The sequence below is a fragment of the Doryrhamphus excisus genome, chromosome 14 (genome assembly GCF_030265055.1).
Source record: "Doryrhamphus excisus isolate RoL2022-K1 chromosome 14, RoL_Dexc_1.0, whole genome shotgun sequence".
NCBI classification, from domain to species: domain Eukaryota; kingdom Metazoa; phylum Chordata; class Actinopteri; order Syngnathiformes; family Syngnathidae; genus Doryrhamphus; species Doryrhamphus excisus.
The window spans coordinates 15,947,166-15,962,374 of NC_080479.1; the positions used below are offsets into that span (position 1 = coordinate 15,947,166).

General features: G+C 37.2%; 1 protein-coding gene across 1 annotated transcript; it reads right to left on the bottom strand.

Moving 5' to 3' along the window:
- Positions 1–577: 577 nt before the first annotated feature.
- Positions 578–15,075, bottom strand: cratb (carnitine O-acetyltransferase b). The gene is made up of 15 exons (XM_058047615.1): positions 14,774–15,075; positions 13,359–13,583; positions 12,827–12,945; positions 11,025–11,078; positions 9,911–10,076; positions 8,784–8,958; positions 7,474–7,564; positions 7,310–7,397; positions 7,126–7,226; positions 5,270–5,389; positions 4,830–4,952; positions 3,333–3,468; positions 3,185–3,247; positions 2,972–3,109; positions 578–1,237 (listed from the first exon to the last, which is right to left on the bottom strand). Exons 1-15 carry the CDS (start codon positions 14,822–14,824, stop codon positions 1,028–1,030), a joined length of 1,860 nt encoding a protein of 619 aa, XP_057903598.1. The 5' UTR covers positions 14,825–15,075; the 3' UTR covers positions 578–1,027.
- Between the last annotated feature and the right edge of the window lie 134 nt (positions 15,076–15,209).

Sequence of the window (15,209 nt, forward strand, 5' to 3'; positions counted from 1 at the left end):
TCACATCCGGTGTTTACGACTTCAATGACTCGTTCGGTGGTTAAAATCACCGAAAAGAATATCATAATAAAAACATACCTCGGAAAAGTTTGAATGATTTAAAGAATGCTAACAATAGCATGATAACACCTAGCATAATAGTGCTAACTTAGCACTATTATTGCATAATAAATATACTATATATATATAATAGCATAATGTTGCTAACTTAGCACTATTATGCATGCTAACATTTTCACAAAGTGGTAGTATCATGTTAACATGCCAGTAATGCTAACGTTGGCATGCTAACACCTAGCATAATGGTGTCTAATGGGTAATAATAATGATACACATGTATTTTGGTTTATTGTAAAATTCCACAAATTCCACAATTTGGAGTCCATACTTCTAAGTGCTTCATTCTGCTATTAAATAAATAAACTTTTTATTTATAAATAATTTAATTTATAATATTTATTCATAATTAAATTTTCAATACAGTAGATAGATCTTAATATACACATTACACATTTTTGTGAATATTTCTGCAAAAAAAATAGCTGAAATAGATTAAGAACCACTTTATTAACCGATTAATTAATCACCCTGAACATTCATTGTCATAATTCTTAATCTTACTGGTCAGCAAGGCTGGATTTCATATCCTGTACGTGTAAATTTGGCAATAATTCCACGCCACCAACAACCTCGCCAGTGCAATAACGTGAACTTTATTAAGTTGAGCAACAAGCACGCCTGAAAAACCAGGTCACATAAGCTACACAACCTTGACTTAAACACCAACACACACCTTTTTGGTCCTAATCTTAAACACAAAGTAATTCATACAGTAATCATTTTGGAATGGTGGTTAGTGCAACATATATATAGAAAAGCTTTGGCTGTGATTAATGCTGGAGTGATTCATTTTTGGACAAAGCAAATCTTACATAATACCGAGTGGCATGCATAAGAAAAATCCATTCTCAATGAGCAATTGTACATGTTTTGTTTTCATCTTCCAGGAGTCAAATTTGGAAGGATCTTAGATCTCCACGGTGGGTTCAAGTAACTCCTGTATTTGGCACAAGGTCTCCCTCAGGGTCACACCCAATATTTCTGCATTTGTCTCCTCGCAGCAGTTGAAGGCAATTATAGAAAAGTGGACGTGGTCTGACTGTGGGTTGTAACATACGGCATAACCATCGGGAACTAGTGGCCCAAAACACATCACACTGTCTGTATTTGCAGGCACCTAAAGGGGAGGGAGGGGGGATAGACAAATCATATAGAATATTAGTATGCTGATGAAAAGTGAAAGTGAAAGGAAAAGTGCTGCGGATGTACAATAAAGTGGCGCCTTATAGGGGGCCCCTGTGTGTGATACTGGATGAGTTAAACATAAACAATAATACAATAATAAAAGGATGTACCGGGTACTATTTCATTATTTAGCCATGTTTATGCTTGCAAAAAACACTAAACTCATCACACAGTAACTTAACACTCCAAAGGTGTACCTAAAAAATATACAAAGAAGTACCAATATGAGTTTTGAAGTTTCCCATTCTGCATTGTGTCTGAGCAAGCAGTTTATTGGAGGACATGCAGTATAGAAAGTGGTTAGCGCGCAGACCTCGCAGCCAGGAGACCAGGGTTCAATTCCACCTTCGGCCATCTCTGTGTGGCGTTTGCATGTTCTCCCCGTGCATGCGTGGGTTTTCTCCGGGTGTTCCGGTTTCCTCCCACATTCCAAAAACATGCTAGGTTAATTGCCGACTCCAAATTGTCCATAGGTATGAATGTGAGTGTGAATGGTTGTTTGTCTGTATGTGCCCTGTGATTGGCTGGCCACCAGTCCAGGGTGTCCCACGCCTCTCGCTTGAAGACAGCTGGGATAGGCTCCAGCACCTCCCCACTACCCTTGTGAGGATAAGCGGTAGAAAATGAATGAATGAATGAAAAGGATGAGCCTACCCCAGCTGTCTTCGGGCGAGAGGCGGGCACATATAGACAAACAACCATTCACACTCACATTCATACCTATGGACAATTTGGAGTCGCTAATTAACCTAGCATGTTTTTGGAATGTGGGAGGAAACCGGAGTACCCGGGAAAAAAAACCCACGCATGCACGGGGAGAACATGCAAACTCCACACAGAGATGGCTGAAGGTGGAATTGAACTCGGGTCTCCTAGCTCCTAACTAACCACTTTCCATGCCGCATGTCCTCCAATGAACTGCTTTGCTCAGACACAATACAGAATGGGAAACTTCAAAACTCATATTGGTACTTCTTTATATATTTTTAGGTGCACCTTTGGAGTGTTAAGTTACTGTGTGATGAGTTTAGTGTTTTTTGCAAGCATAAACATGGCTAAAGAAACTAATAGACATGTTGTTTTCTCTGATAGAGATGGTTTTGGAATGTGGGAGGAAACCGGAGTACCCGGAAAAAAAAAAACCACGCATGCACGGCGAGAACATGCAAACTCCACACAGAGATGGCCGAGGGTGGAATTGAAACCTGGTCTCCTGGCTGTGAGGTCTGCACGCTAACCACTCGTCCGCCGTGCAGCCACCTCATCCTTTTATTATTGTATTATTGTTTATGTTAGCTTGCATCCAGTATCACACATGGGACAATTTGGTCGCCAATTGTTTTTGGACACACACGCCAAGGTTGAACTCCTAGCTGTGAGGCCTTTGTGCTAACTGACTCGGCTGTATCATAGCAATCATAGCAAAATATGGTGGTGGTAGTGTGATGGTCTGGTGCTGATGCTGTGATAAATAGAACCATGAATCCTGCTTTCTACCAAAAAATATGCCATATGTTAGTGACCTCAAAATGAAACCAACTTCTGCAGCAGGACAATTAACCCAACCCTGACATAATTAACTAACTTGGTGGAAATTAACTTATCACAGTCGGGAACCAACTGGCTGTATTATAAAATGATGTGTGGTTGCAGTGTAAAGACACACCTGGCCGGTACGGAGTTTCCAGTGTGTTGCCAGACCATAGGCGGTATCCATGAAGATTTTGGGAACACTCCATCCCTCTTCGATGGCCTGCAGCTTAAGTCCCAGAAGGTGTCGGTCTATACCGTGTCCTTTAAGTACCTGCATGTAGCACATAGCATACATATGTAAGAATGTCTTAAATAGCGTTTTAATGATTTAACATTTTAATGATACCTGGTTCGTCAAAGCTGAGTAGGCTTCAACTGCTTCTCTGAACAGCTGGACTTTGGCTTCACGCTTCAGGACAAAATATTAGAAAAGCGCTCATTAGTTGAAGTGAGGTGTTTTTTTTTCCACAACGAAAAATCCGACAGCATCTCACCGACACGGATGCATCAACAAAGGAGAGGATGAATTTAAGAGCATTGCTCGTGGGCGAGCGGATGTACTCCGTCCTTCCTTTTCGAAACATCCTCTGAGAGGCGATGTCGCAAGTGGGACACACCTCGTTGTGAACTCTGCAAAGAGACGTGGACAAATAATAAAACCTTGTAGGTGGTCTATACACATACTGTATATATAGTACATACATGCTATATATATATATATATATATACATATACATATATATATATATATATATATATATATATATACTGTACTGTTCATTATTTCTTTTTTTTTTTGCATTTTTTTGTCACTAACTAATTGAAATATTAGTCAATCACAACACAACTGATGCACAATAATTCCATATGGGCTATTGTTGCATCCGTGCGTTCCTGTCTGCCACTCACTCTGCTCCCCAAAGCAACACATTTATAGCAACACACGCAAGGCTTATTTAGTATGTCTTAAATGGCTTATTTACTCTTATTATGTGGACTATATGGTAACGGTTTTATTTCTTTTGAACATGCATCAGATCACAATTGAATGCATCCCATAATCAGTTCACAGTTCCACATGTCCAAAAGGAGTAGGAAGAAGCAAAGCTTATTAAATCCTACCCCTCCATCTGGTACTTTTACAATCAGTAACTGTTACATTTGTTCACTTCCTGCTTTCCTAATATAATTTAAGTTTGTTTTTTTTGTTTTTTTAATTTAAATTTTTATCCTAATATAATTTAAATTTTTGTAATTGTAAGTTTTTTGTGATTAAAATTAAAATTAAAATTAAAATTAAAATTAAAATTAAAATTAAAATTAAAATTAAAATTAAAATTAAAATTAAAATTAAAATGCATTATTTTAGCTGTTTGAAGATGAACTATATCAGCGAGTTGAAGTATTTGTGATTTTACAAATAAGGAGTTAGTATGTTTTCTGTAGGCGGCATTATGAATTATCCTGACTGACCTTTTTTGCAGTACATTTAGCGAGTGAAGATTGCTTTTATAGTTATTAGCCCATATTTACACACAATAACAAAGATATGGTAGAATCAGAGAGCAATAAAGAGTGTGGAGTGATTTTCTGATTGAGAACAAATTTTTCCTTTGTTCAATATTGAAATATTTCTGGCCACCTTATGTTGTATATTTGTAATATATCGGGTAACATGAGTGTAAAGGTGACTATAGGGGTGTTATATTTAGATCTGGAGGGCTCTAATAATGTTAAAAGCTGTATTCTGAAAGGCATAAACAGATTTTCTATGATCTAACTACTGAGAATGTCTGATTCATTCCACCACAGGAGATACAATATGTCATGTTGGACATCGAAAATCGAAGTTTTGGAAATTGGACAATATCGGCATATCACAACCTACAAAAATATTCAGTTTAGAAATGCAAAAATTCACTCATCGAGGGTCGGATCTGGGACCAATTAACCACATTTAATGAGGGATCACTATATATAAGTTTCCTTGCCTGTAGTAGGCCAACTGCAACGCCACTTGGATGAAGGAGTTTGGACTCAGGTTGTGCTGCTTGGGAAGATCTTTGCCAAACTTCTTGAAGTTAAACACGTTGACATCCAGGTCATTGATCAGTCTGTAACAACATTTGCATAGAATTCTTTATCACTGCAGGATAAAAATAAACCTGAAAAATAAAAAAAATGGAAGCCGTTTTCATGTTGAAAACTGTCCCACTAGAGTCAGCTTCCTCTATTATCGTTATGAAGGTGGTAAGGAATACAAAACAACCAAAACTCAGCCACATTGAGTGAAATGTTTGATTGACAGCTTGACGATGATAACTGTGTTTAACACGCGTCCCAAGTGGAAAAACAAACATGCGGTTGACAAGTGTACAGCGAGATAAGTCTTTCTTAGACTTTAAACGTCTATCTAACTTACGTAACTCACATATCAAGGTTCTGCTTAGCGTGCTCTATGTCACGCTTGATGTCTCGATCAATGTGGAAGTAAAGCTTCTTGGGCATTGGAAGCGGGACCAGCGGCGCTCTCCTTGGATCGGGATTCTCACTGTAAAAAAAAACAAAAAACATCAGAATTAATTGACTGTTGATTAGCGATAATGATGACGTTAAGAATAAAACACGTCAACATTAACGGTGGGCGGCACGGCGGTTGAGTGGTTAGCGCGCAGACATCACAGCTAGGAGACCAGGGTTCAATTCCACCCTCGGCCATCTCTGTGTGGAGTTTGCATGTTCTCCCCGTGCATGTGTGGGTTTTCTCCGGGTACTCCGGTTTCCTCCCACATTCCAAAAACATGTCTATTATAGAAAACAACATGTCTATGAGTTTATGTTTATGCTTGCAAAAAACACTAAACTCATCACACAGTAACTTAACACTCCAAAGGTGTACCTAAAAATATACAAAGAAGTACCAATATGAGTTTTGAAGTTTCCCATTCTGCATTGTGTCTGAGCAAAGCAGTTCATTGGAGGACATGCGGCATAGAAAGTGGTTAGGGCACAGGCCACACAGCTAGGAGACCCGAGTTCAATTCCACCCTCGGCCATCTCTGTGTGGAGTTTGCATGTTCTCCCTGTGCATGCGTGGGTTTTCTCCGGGTACTCCGGTTTCCTCCCACATTCCAAAAAACATGCTAGGTTAATTAGCGACTCCAAATTGTCCATAGGTATGAATGTGAGTGTGAATGGTTGTTTGTCTATATGTGCCCTGTGATTGGCTGGCCACCAGTCCAGGGTGTACCCCGCCTCTCGCCTGAAGACAGCTGGGATAGGCTCCAGCACCGCCCGCGACCCTCGTGAGGAAAAAGCGGTAGAAAATGAATGAATGAACATTAACGGTCTTTTGTTTTATGTCTTCATCACTTTTTGGTAATGAAAACAGGTTGTCGACATAAGCAGTACTGACTTAAATGCGTATCACTGTGCAACAATTTTCCAAAATGTTAAATATTACATTTTTTATAGTTGCATAGAGCAAAGAAGACTTGTTTACCACCGTCTAAATATGTTTTTTTTTACATTATTATAGCCTTCTAGACATGAAATAACCCTTATGGGTAAACATGGGGTTAAAATATTTGGCTTATTTGGTCCGTCTATATAGAGGTGTCGTCAAACAGAACAACATACTTGCTCACGGTGCAACAAAACAGAAAAATAACACACACCCACAGCAAGTGAACGCATCACATAAATCAACAACTAAGCGCTAAACATAACACGGAACGTCAAACTGCTATTTCCAAATGCCCGCAAGGTATGCTGGGTAGTCATGTAACTACATTATGAACTATGAACAATAAAACACTGGGTGTTGACTCCTTAACATATTTTAGAATCTAGCAACAAATACGATAGAATGTGGGGAAAAGTATCACAGGCTACCCGGCATGCCTTGCGGCAGGAATGTATGGGTGTTTTTATGTTTTTTTTTTAGTATTACATGTAGATATTTGTTTATATGTTACTTTATACATCATGTGTGTTGTGTTGTTTGGATGGCATGCAATAGCACCGCCAGCTGGCTATACTTGGAAATGCCTGGTGGTTCTGATGTTGCCGCAGTTTGCACATCCCTGCCGTTTACATCCATATTACCCAATATAGTAGACACGATAAGAGACATAAATAAGTCTCATACGCCTGTGTGTTGCTGTATATTCATGTTGTCATATTCAAGTCTGGTGCTTGTGTGTCTCACCAAACATTACCGGTGCAGAATACTACATTTATCATCTTCAGAAGGCCTTTATTTACCAAATAATGCATTTATCTCACCAGTAGTGCAGGATGTAATCCAGTAGGGTTGCTATGGGCGGACCTTCGGCCGTGGCTTGTTCGTACAGGAGCCCCCAGGAGCCGTCCTCGCCCACCACAAACTGCACAAAACAACACAAAAGTCAACACGCCATGGTTTTGATAGCAACTCTATTTGCTGAACGTGAGCGGCTTGCTCAATCACCTGCAGAGTTTTGTCGAACCAGCGGTTGCCGCTGTTGGAGAAAGTCCCGCCTCCATGCAGGACCTGAGCCGCTTTACGGCTGGCATACCTGTCATTCAAAAAAAGGAAATAAGCAACATGGTATATTATGGTATCACTTGACATATAAGAGTGTGTGTGTGTACTTCTCATCTGATATCCTCATGACAGGCGAATCCAGACACAGAGAAAAAAGACCCTTCTCTATTGCCCCCACCGATTCCTGGTTGAGTTTATCTGAGTACGGAAAACGATAAAGACATACATTAAAGTTTGTTTTACAGTCGAGAGCTAAAAGCACAAATGTAAGGTCTCAGGAAGTGAGGGTTCATCCTTGCATAACGGCATTAAAGCATGCACACAGTTAATGGTAATAGTAATGATTTTATTTCATTTGAACATGCATCAGATTACAATTGAATGCATCACGTAATCAGTTCACAGTTCCACATGTCCAAAAGGAGTAGGAAGAAGCAAAGCTTATTAAATCTTACCCCTCCATCTGGTACTTTTACAATCAGTAACTGTTACATTTGTTCACTTCCTGCTTTCATAATATAATTTAATTTTTTTTTGGTTGTTTTTAAATTTTTAAAATTTTGATTTAAATTTTTATCCTAATAAATTTAAATTTAAATTTAAATTTAAATTTAAATTTAAATTTAAATTTAAATTTAAATTTAAATTTAAATTTAAATTTAAATTTTAATTTTAATTTTAATTTTAATTTTAATTTAAATTTAAATTTAAATTTAAATTTAAATTTAAATTTAAATTTTAATTTTAATTTTAATTTTAATTTTAATTTTAATTTTAATTTTAATTTTGTGTGGAGTGATTTCTGATTGAGAACAAATTTTGCTTTGTTCAATATTGAAATATTTCTGGCCATCTTATGTTGTATATTTGTAATATAAGGTTTCCAGCTCATTTCATCTATGAGCTGGAAACCTCAAACCTCAGTTACTTCGTGTTCAGTGCAAAATAAGCTTCAAAAGAAAATCATAGATACATTAGAAAATATTTGTGTTGGAAGACACACAACAAAATTATTTAAGCAACGTCTGTTAGAGTAAAAAAAAAAGTTTTCCATGTGGCTTCAGCCAAAGTAAATGTGCAAGCGATTTCGACCGCTTAAGTCAGGGCGGCCGACATACACTTACCAAACGCAATGTACCGCATTGTTGCACGACTGCATGCACGTTCACACACGTACATATCATCCTTGCTGACTGACATACCAGAATGATTTATTGGCTGTGCGTCAAAAAGTAAATGTGCAGACACAGATAGGGAAGTGTTTTGTTTTATTTTATTTTATTTTATTTTATTTTATTTTATTTTATTTTATTTTATTTTATTTTATTTTATTTTATTTTATTTTATTTTATTTTATTTTATTTTATTTTATTTTATTTTATTTTATTTTTCCAGGTACGCTATGTGTGCGCGTTACCTCTTATCAGGCGGTTGTAGGCCTGTCCCCATGTGTGGCGGTGCTCGCTGGTTAGGATGCCCATCGGTTCCTTGTCGGTCTTCCAGGACTGAGACCTGATCCTCAACAGCTGCTCATGGATTTGACTCTCCGTCAGACGGGAACCGTCACTGTTGTATACCTCCAGCTGGAAGAACTGTTGGCAGGGAAATACATTTGCTAAGTAAATGGAATCATCATCAATAATCATCCAGTTAACCAGTTTAAGGAGAAGTAATTTAGGAAATACATTTTTGTATTGTTGCCAATTTTCGATTTACATTTTAATTTTAAAGGCAACCTGGGGAGACAGAGCCTCCTCCATCGCTGCCCCCACCCTCTGGCCCCATTCACTCCGTGCTTGCCCTGACCTTCCCACCTTCAAAAAACAACTCAAAACCCACTTGTTTAAATCTGTTTTTAATTTCTTCTTCTTTTTTAAATTTTTAATTGATTAAAATTTTTTTTTATTAATTATTAAAAAAAATTTAATTGAATAAAAAAAAATTGCCCCATTCACTCCGTGCTTGCCCTGACCTTCCCACCTTCAAAAAACAACTCAAAACCCACTTGTTTAAATCAGTTTTTAATTTCTTCTTCTTTTTTTAATTTTCAAGTAATTAAAATTATTTTTTTATTAATTATTAATTTTTTTTAATTTAATAAAAAAAATTGCCCCATTCACTCCGTGCTTGCCCCGATCTTCCCACCTTCAAAAAACAACTCAAAACCCACCTGTTTAAATCAGTTTTTAATTTCTTTTTTTAATGTATTTTTTTTTTATTACATTTTAAAATTAAATTAATTAAAATAAAAAAAAAATTCATTTCTAACTTTTTATACCTGACTGCTGCACCTCGCCCCGCGTTTAGCCTTGTTTTAGCTCTGAATGAATGTATGGATATTGTATTTTAATGCATCGTTTACTCTGTTTTTACTTTGAGTACTCTGAAAAGCGCTATACAAATAAAATGTATTATTATTATTATTATCACACAAACTTTTGCAAGTTTTCATGCAAGCTAAAAAAGCCAGAAAATGCACAGAATAATAATATTAATCCATCATTAATAATGCAGAGGTAAACAAAAAGCACAATTCCGCCTGACCTGATAGTTCCTGACCACGGTGATGTGTGTTGGTGACCGGCGGTGGGTGCCGTGATGGACGATGTAGTCGTGCTTGGGTCCCGGGATGCGACACGAGGAGAAGAGGAGGGGGTAGAGATCCATGCATAGAGGCTTTCCTCGCATGTACTCCACTGGCAGCTGTCCACTAAGACACCACACGAGTCGTTCAGTTCAAGGAAACATTGTGGTACATTTTAAATCTCTCTCAAAAGCAAATTATCAAATCAAAAACTGCATACAGGGCGGCACGGTGGTCTAGTGGTTAGCGCGCAGACCTCACAGCTAGGAGGACCAGGGTTCGATTCCACCCTCGGCCATCTCTGTGTGGAGTTTGCATGTTCTCCCCGTGCATGCGTGGGTTTTCTCCGGGTACTTCGGTTTCCTCCCACATTCCAAAAACATGCTAGGTTAATTAGCGACTCCAAATTGTCCATAGGTATGAATGTGAGTGTGAATGGTTGTTTGTCTATATGTGCCCTGTGATTGGCTGGCCACCAGTCCAGGGTGTATCCCGCCTCTCGGTAGAAAATGAATGAATGAAAAACTGCATAAAATACCGAAATAGAAGGAACGATTTGCACAACGACCAATTGCACAACGCACGTGTCTGTGCAAGTTTAAAACAATAACAAGGAAGTCATTGCATCACCATACAGGCAGCTTTTTGGTGTGACTGTGTCGTTTTTTTTTGCTAACTAACACAATAAGAAAAGCAGACATTGAAATGTTCTGAACTCCCGTTTTCCAGTCTTGCCAGTCTTGTGCCTCCTCGGCATATAAATTTAGACACCGCATCAACGCATCAAGAAATAACGCCATGCCAGCGAGGCTGGAGGACACCGCACACACACAAATAGCAACGTGGTAAGATTAAAGGGTCGTTAGAGGATTAACTGCAGGTTGTGTGGAGTTCGCCGAGGAGATCAGTTTTACGTCTGATAAATGGCTAGCATGTTTACCAGTAGGGATCATGACACCTAGATGATATTGTGGAGAATTAACAGATCCTGTTTGCTTTTGTAATGTTCACGCATGAAAATATGATCCTGTGCTAATTTCATATGTAGGACGCCATTTTTTTTTTAGGACTTACGTGTTCATTTTGGCCTTAAAATCGAGCACTGCTGCTATCAGTTTGGATGCAAACCTGCAAAAAAAAAGACATTACATTACACATATACAAAGACATTACAAAGACATTACACATAGAAAATTATCTGTAAAAAAATTATTAAAAATTAAGAAAATATATCAATGAATAAAATGACATTGATGGACCAGCCAGGACATTTTAATAAACATAGACATTTTTTAAAATAAATAAATACAATCCAGGGCATTATTAATAATATATATATTATTTTGCTATTTTTACAATCCTTCAGAATATTCAAAAAAATAAATTTTTTATTATTTATTTTTATTTATTTAATCAAGACAAATGAGTTCCTCTTTCTTCAGTATATACACAAAAACTAATTTCAATATTTTAATATAAATACTCAAATGAAAATAAAATCTACTGCATTATTAATAATATAAATATATTGTTTTGCTATTTTGCAATCCTTCAGAATATTCAAAAATACAATCTAATATATGTAATAATATTTATATATTTAATGTATAATATATTCAATATTAATATTTATTATTTTATTTTTATTTTATTTATTTAATCTAGACCAGGGGTCAGCAACCCACGGCTCCAGAGCCGCATGTGGCTCTTCAGCCTCTTTGTTGTGGCTCCCTTCACAATACTCAAGTTTTTTTTTAACACCCAAATGGGGATAATACGCATCTTTGAAAAAAAATCAGACTTTCTGTGAGACCAAGACTACTTGATCAACTCTGAACTACTTTGATACCCCAAAATTCCCTCCAAATCTGGCAGTCAATCAAAATCTTGGGAGACTCGCAATTCGCTGTGAATGTGAGCACGTCTCTCATTCATTCATTCATTCATTTTCTACCGCTTATCCTCACGAGGGTCGCGGGTGGTGCTGGAGCCTATCCCAGCTGTCTTTGGGTGAGAGGCGGGGTACATCCTGGACTGGTGGCCAGCCAATCCCAGGGCACATATAGACAAACAACCATTCACACTCACATTCATACCTATGGACAATTTGGAGTGGCCAATTAACCTAGCATGTTTTTGGAATGTGGGAGGAAACCGGAGTACCCGGAGAAAACCCACGCATGCACGGGGAGAACATGCAAACTCCACACAGAGATGGCCGAGCGTGGAATTGAACCCTGGTCTCCTAGCTGTGAGGTCTGCGTGCTAACCACTCGAGCACGTCTCTGCTGTTTTTAAATTATGTTTTGTGGCTCCAGTCTATTTTTCTTTAGTGAGCGAGGGGGTAAAAAGGCTCTTTTGATTGTAAAGGTTGCCGACCCCTGATCTAGACAAATGAGTTCCTCTTTCTTGAGTGTATACACAAAAACTAATTTAAATATTTTAATATAAATACTCAAATGAAAATAAAATCTAGTGCATTATTAATAATGTATATATTATTTTGCCATTTTTACAATCCTTCAGAATATTCAAAAATACAATCTAATATATTTACATATATTTAATATTAATATTTATTTTTTTATTATTTTTTTTATTTTTAATTATTTAATCAAAACAAATGAGTTCCACTTTCTTGAGTATATACACAAAAACTAATTTTAACACTTTAATATAAATACTCAAATTAAAATAAAATCTAGTGCATTATTAATATTTTTTTATTAAATATTTTTTTTCTTTACGAATACACTCCAATAAATCACACAGCGGCCAAACGTAAGACGAGACGACTAATTATTGCGTCTCACGTCTCGCTGCATTCCTTCCAGTGTGAGGAAACGAGCAAGTGTGTGCAGCGTGTGTTCACTCACAACAGTTGCCCCCTCCAACCGTTATAATCTCTCCTGGGGAGAGAGATAGCCGGGTTCGAGTGCACGGGCAACGGCAGTCGGCTCTCCAAGTAGGCCCACTGCACCCACCAGTCTGAGATCTATGGGGAGAGGGACACATGTTTCAAAACATACAAACAATATTACAAACATGTAACAAGTTTTCTCATAATGCATTCATTAGGGTGCTGCAATGACGTCAGCCTCCCTCTGGGCTCGGTGGTTCTATGGCTCCGTCTGGCGGACAGAGGCAGCATTGCTGCTTGCCGTACTGTGCTGTGGGTGGGTAGGTTAGTGTGAGCAAATCAAGCGCACCTTTTCTGTTTGCTGATATTCTTCTATCTATGTTTGCTAACAATATTAAAGTACAGGAGAGGTAAAATTAATACATTTTTGTGTTTTAAAAAGTATACCGCCCCCCTGTTTAGTCCAAATTGTGGTATTGCCCACCCCCCTTGCTGGATCAGCAACATGTGTGACATTTCCCAGCAAGATTAAAAAAGCAGTCACGTACCCAGTTCTTGGTGTGCCTGGCTCGCTTCTCCAGGCGTCTCTGAAGTTGTGCACCGAGACCACCGGGCCGGCCGAACTCCTGCACCATTCTGCGGGTGTGGCTGAGCTCCTCCGGAGGCAGCAGGGGCTCCAGACCTTTCAGGTAGCCCTGCAGGGTCTGACCCAGAGGGGGCACCGGCTGCGGGCCCACATAGGTGGACAAACTGAGCTCCTGTCTGGATGTCACCTGGAAGAAAGTAGCTTTAATAGTCGGTGTGGTTCAATGTCAACATAACAACAAAACTTTTTTTTTTCATAAATGTAGGACTTTTGTCTCATAAATTAACATTTTTTTATTAAATTATGATTTATTTATTTAATTGTATTTATTTATGATTATTTTATTTTACAACTTTTGATCACTTAACGGTATGACTTTTTCCTCATAAATTGCCAACTTTTTCTCATAATATGATGACTTTAATTTTAAATTTTACTTGTGTATAAATGTACAGCTTTTTTCTCATAAACGGATGAGTTTCTCGACTTTTTTTCTCATAAATTAACAATTTTTAAAATTAAATTATGATTTGTTTATATAATTTTATTCTACAACTTTTGATCACATAATGGTACGACTTTTTCCTCGTAAATTGACGACTTAATATGACTTTTTTTTCTCCTAAATGTAGGACTTTTGTCTCATAAATTTTATTAAATTATGATTTATTTGTTTAATTTTATTTAATTCTATTTATTTATTATGATTTTACAACTTTTGACCACATAACGGTATGACTTTTCCTCATAAATTGACAACTTTTTCTCATAATATGATGACTTTACGTCTCAAAAATTTACAACTTTTTATCCCGTAAATGTACAGCTTTTTTCTTGTAAATGAATGAGTTTCTCGTCATGTGACTTTTTTTCTCATAAATTATTTTTTAAATTAAATTATGATTTATTTATTTCATTTCATTTATTAATTATTATTTTATTTTACAACTTTTGATCACATAACGGTACGACTTTTTCCTTGTAAATTGACGACTTAATATGACTTTTTTTTCTCATAAATGTAGGACTTTTTCTCATAAATTGACAATTTTTTAAATTAAATTATGATTGATTTATTTTTGATTATTTTATTTTACAACTTTTGATCACATAACGGTACGACTTTTTCCTCGTAAATTGACGACTTAATATGACTTTTTTTCTTATAAATGTAGGACTTTTGTCAAAAACTGACAACTTTTCTGATTAAAATTACTTTCAACAGGGGATGGGAATGGCTGGAATACCCAATAGGGACTTTCAAATTAAAAGACTTGTGTAAATCATTGAAGATTTGCAGTGTATAATCATTACACGTTACATTACATATTACAACTGTTGCTGACTTATTTATGTCTAAAAACACAAAATCCTTACACGAATCAGCCAAGCTCTGCAGACTCCTGGTTGAATTTTACAGGAAATCATCTTTCTTCAAGAATCCAGATACTTTAGCATCCGAGTCCTTTTCTTCTACTTTGTAGCAGTCGTGGAAGGGTTCAGCTCGTAAAAAGTCAGCCGTGCTCCATCGGGGATGTACACAAAAGTCCTCCTCGACCAACAAGGTGTTCAAAATAAAGAAAATCACACAAAAACGCACCTAACTTGCCCCCCCGTCTTGGTGGTGGTGTTGTTGTTGTTCCCGAGCTAGCATGCAAAGTCTCACGTACTGAACTTGGCTCAATACAAGCACATGTGGTGACGTCACACTGCTTCCTTAAATGACGGCTTGAAAAACTACCTGCAGTACTTTTTATGGCCTTAGAATGGCACTGTTTCACCGAAATCAGGCACAAATATATACTTGTTTTAC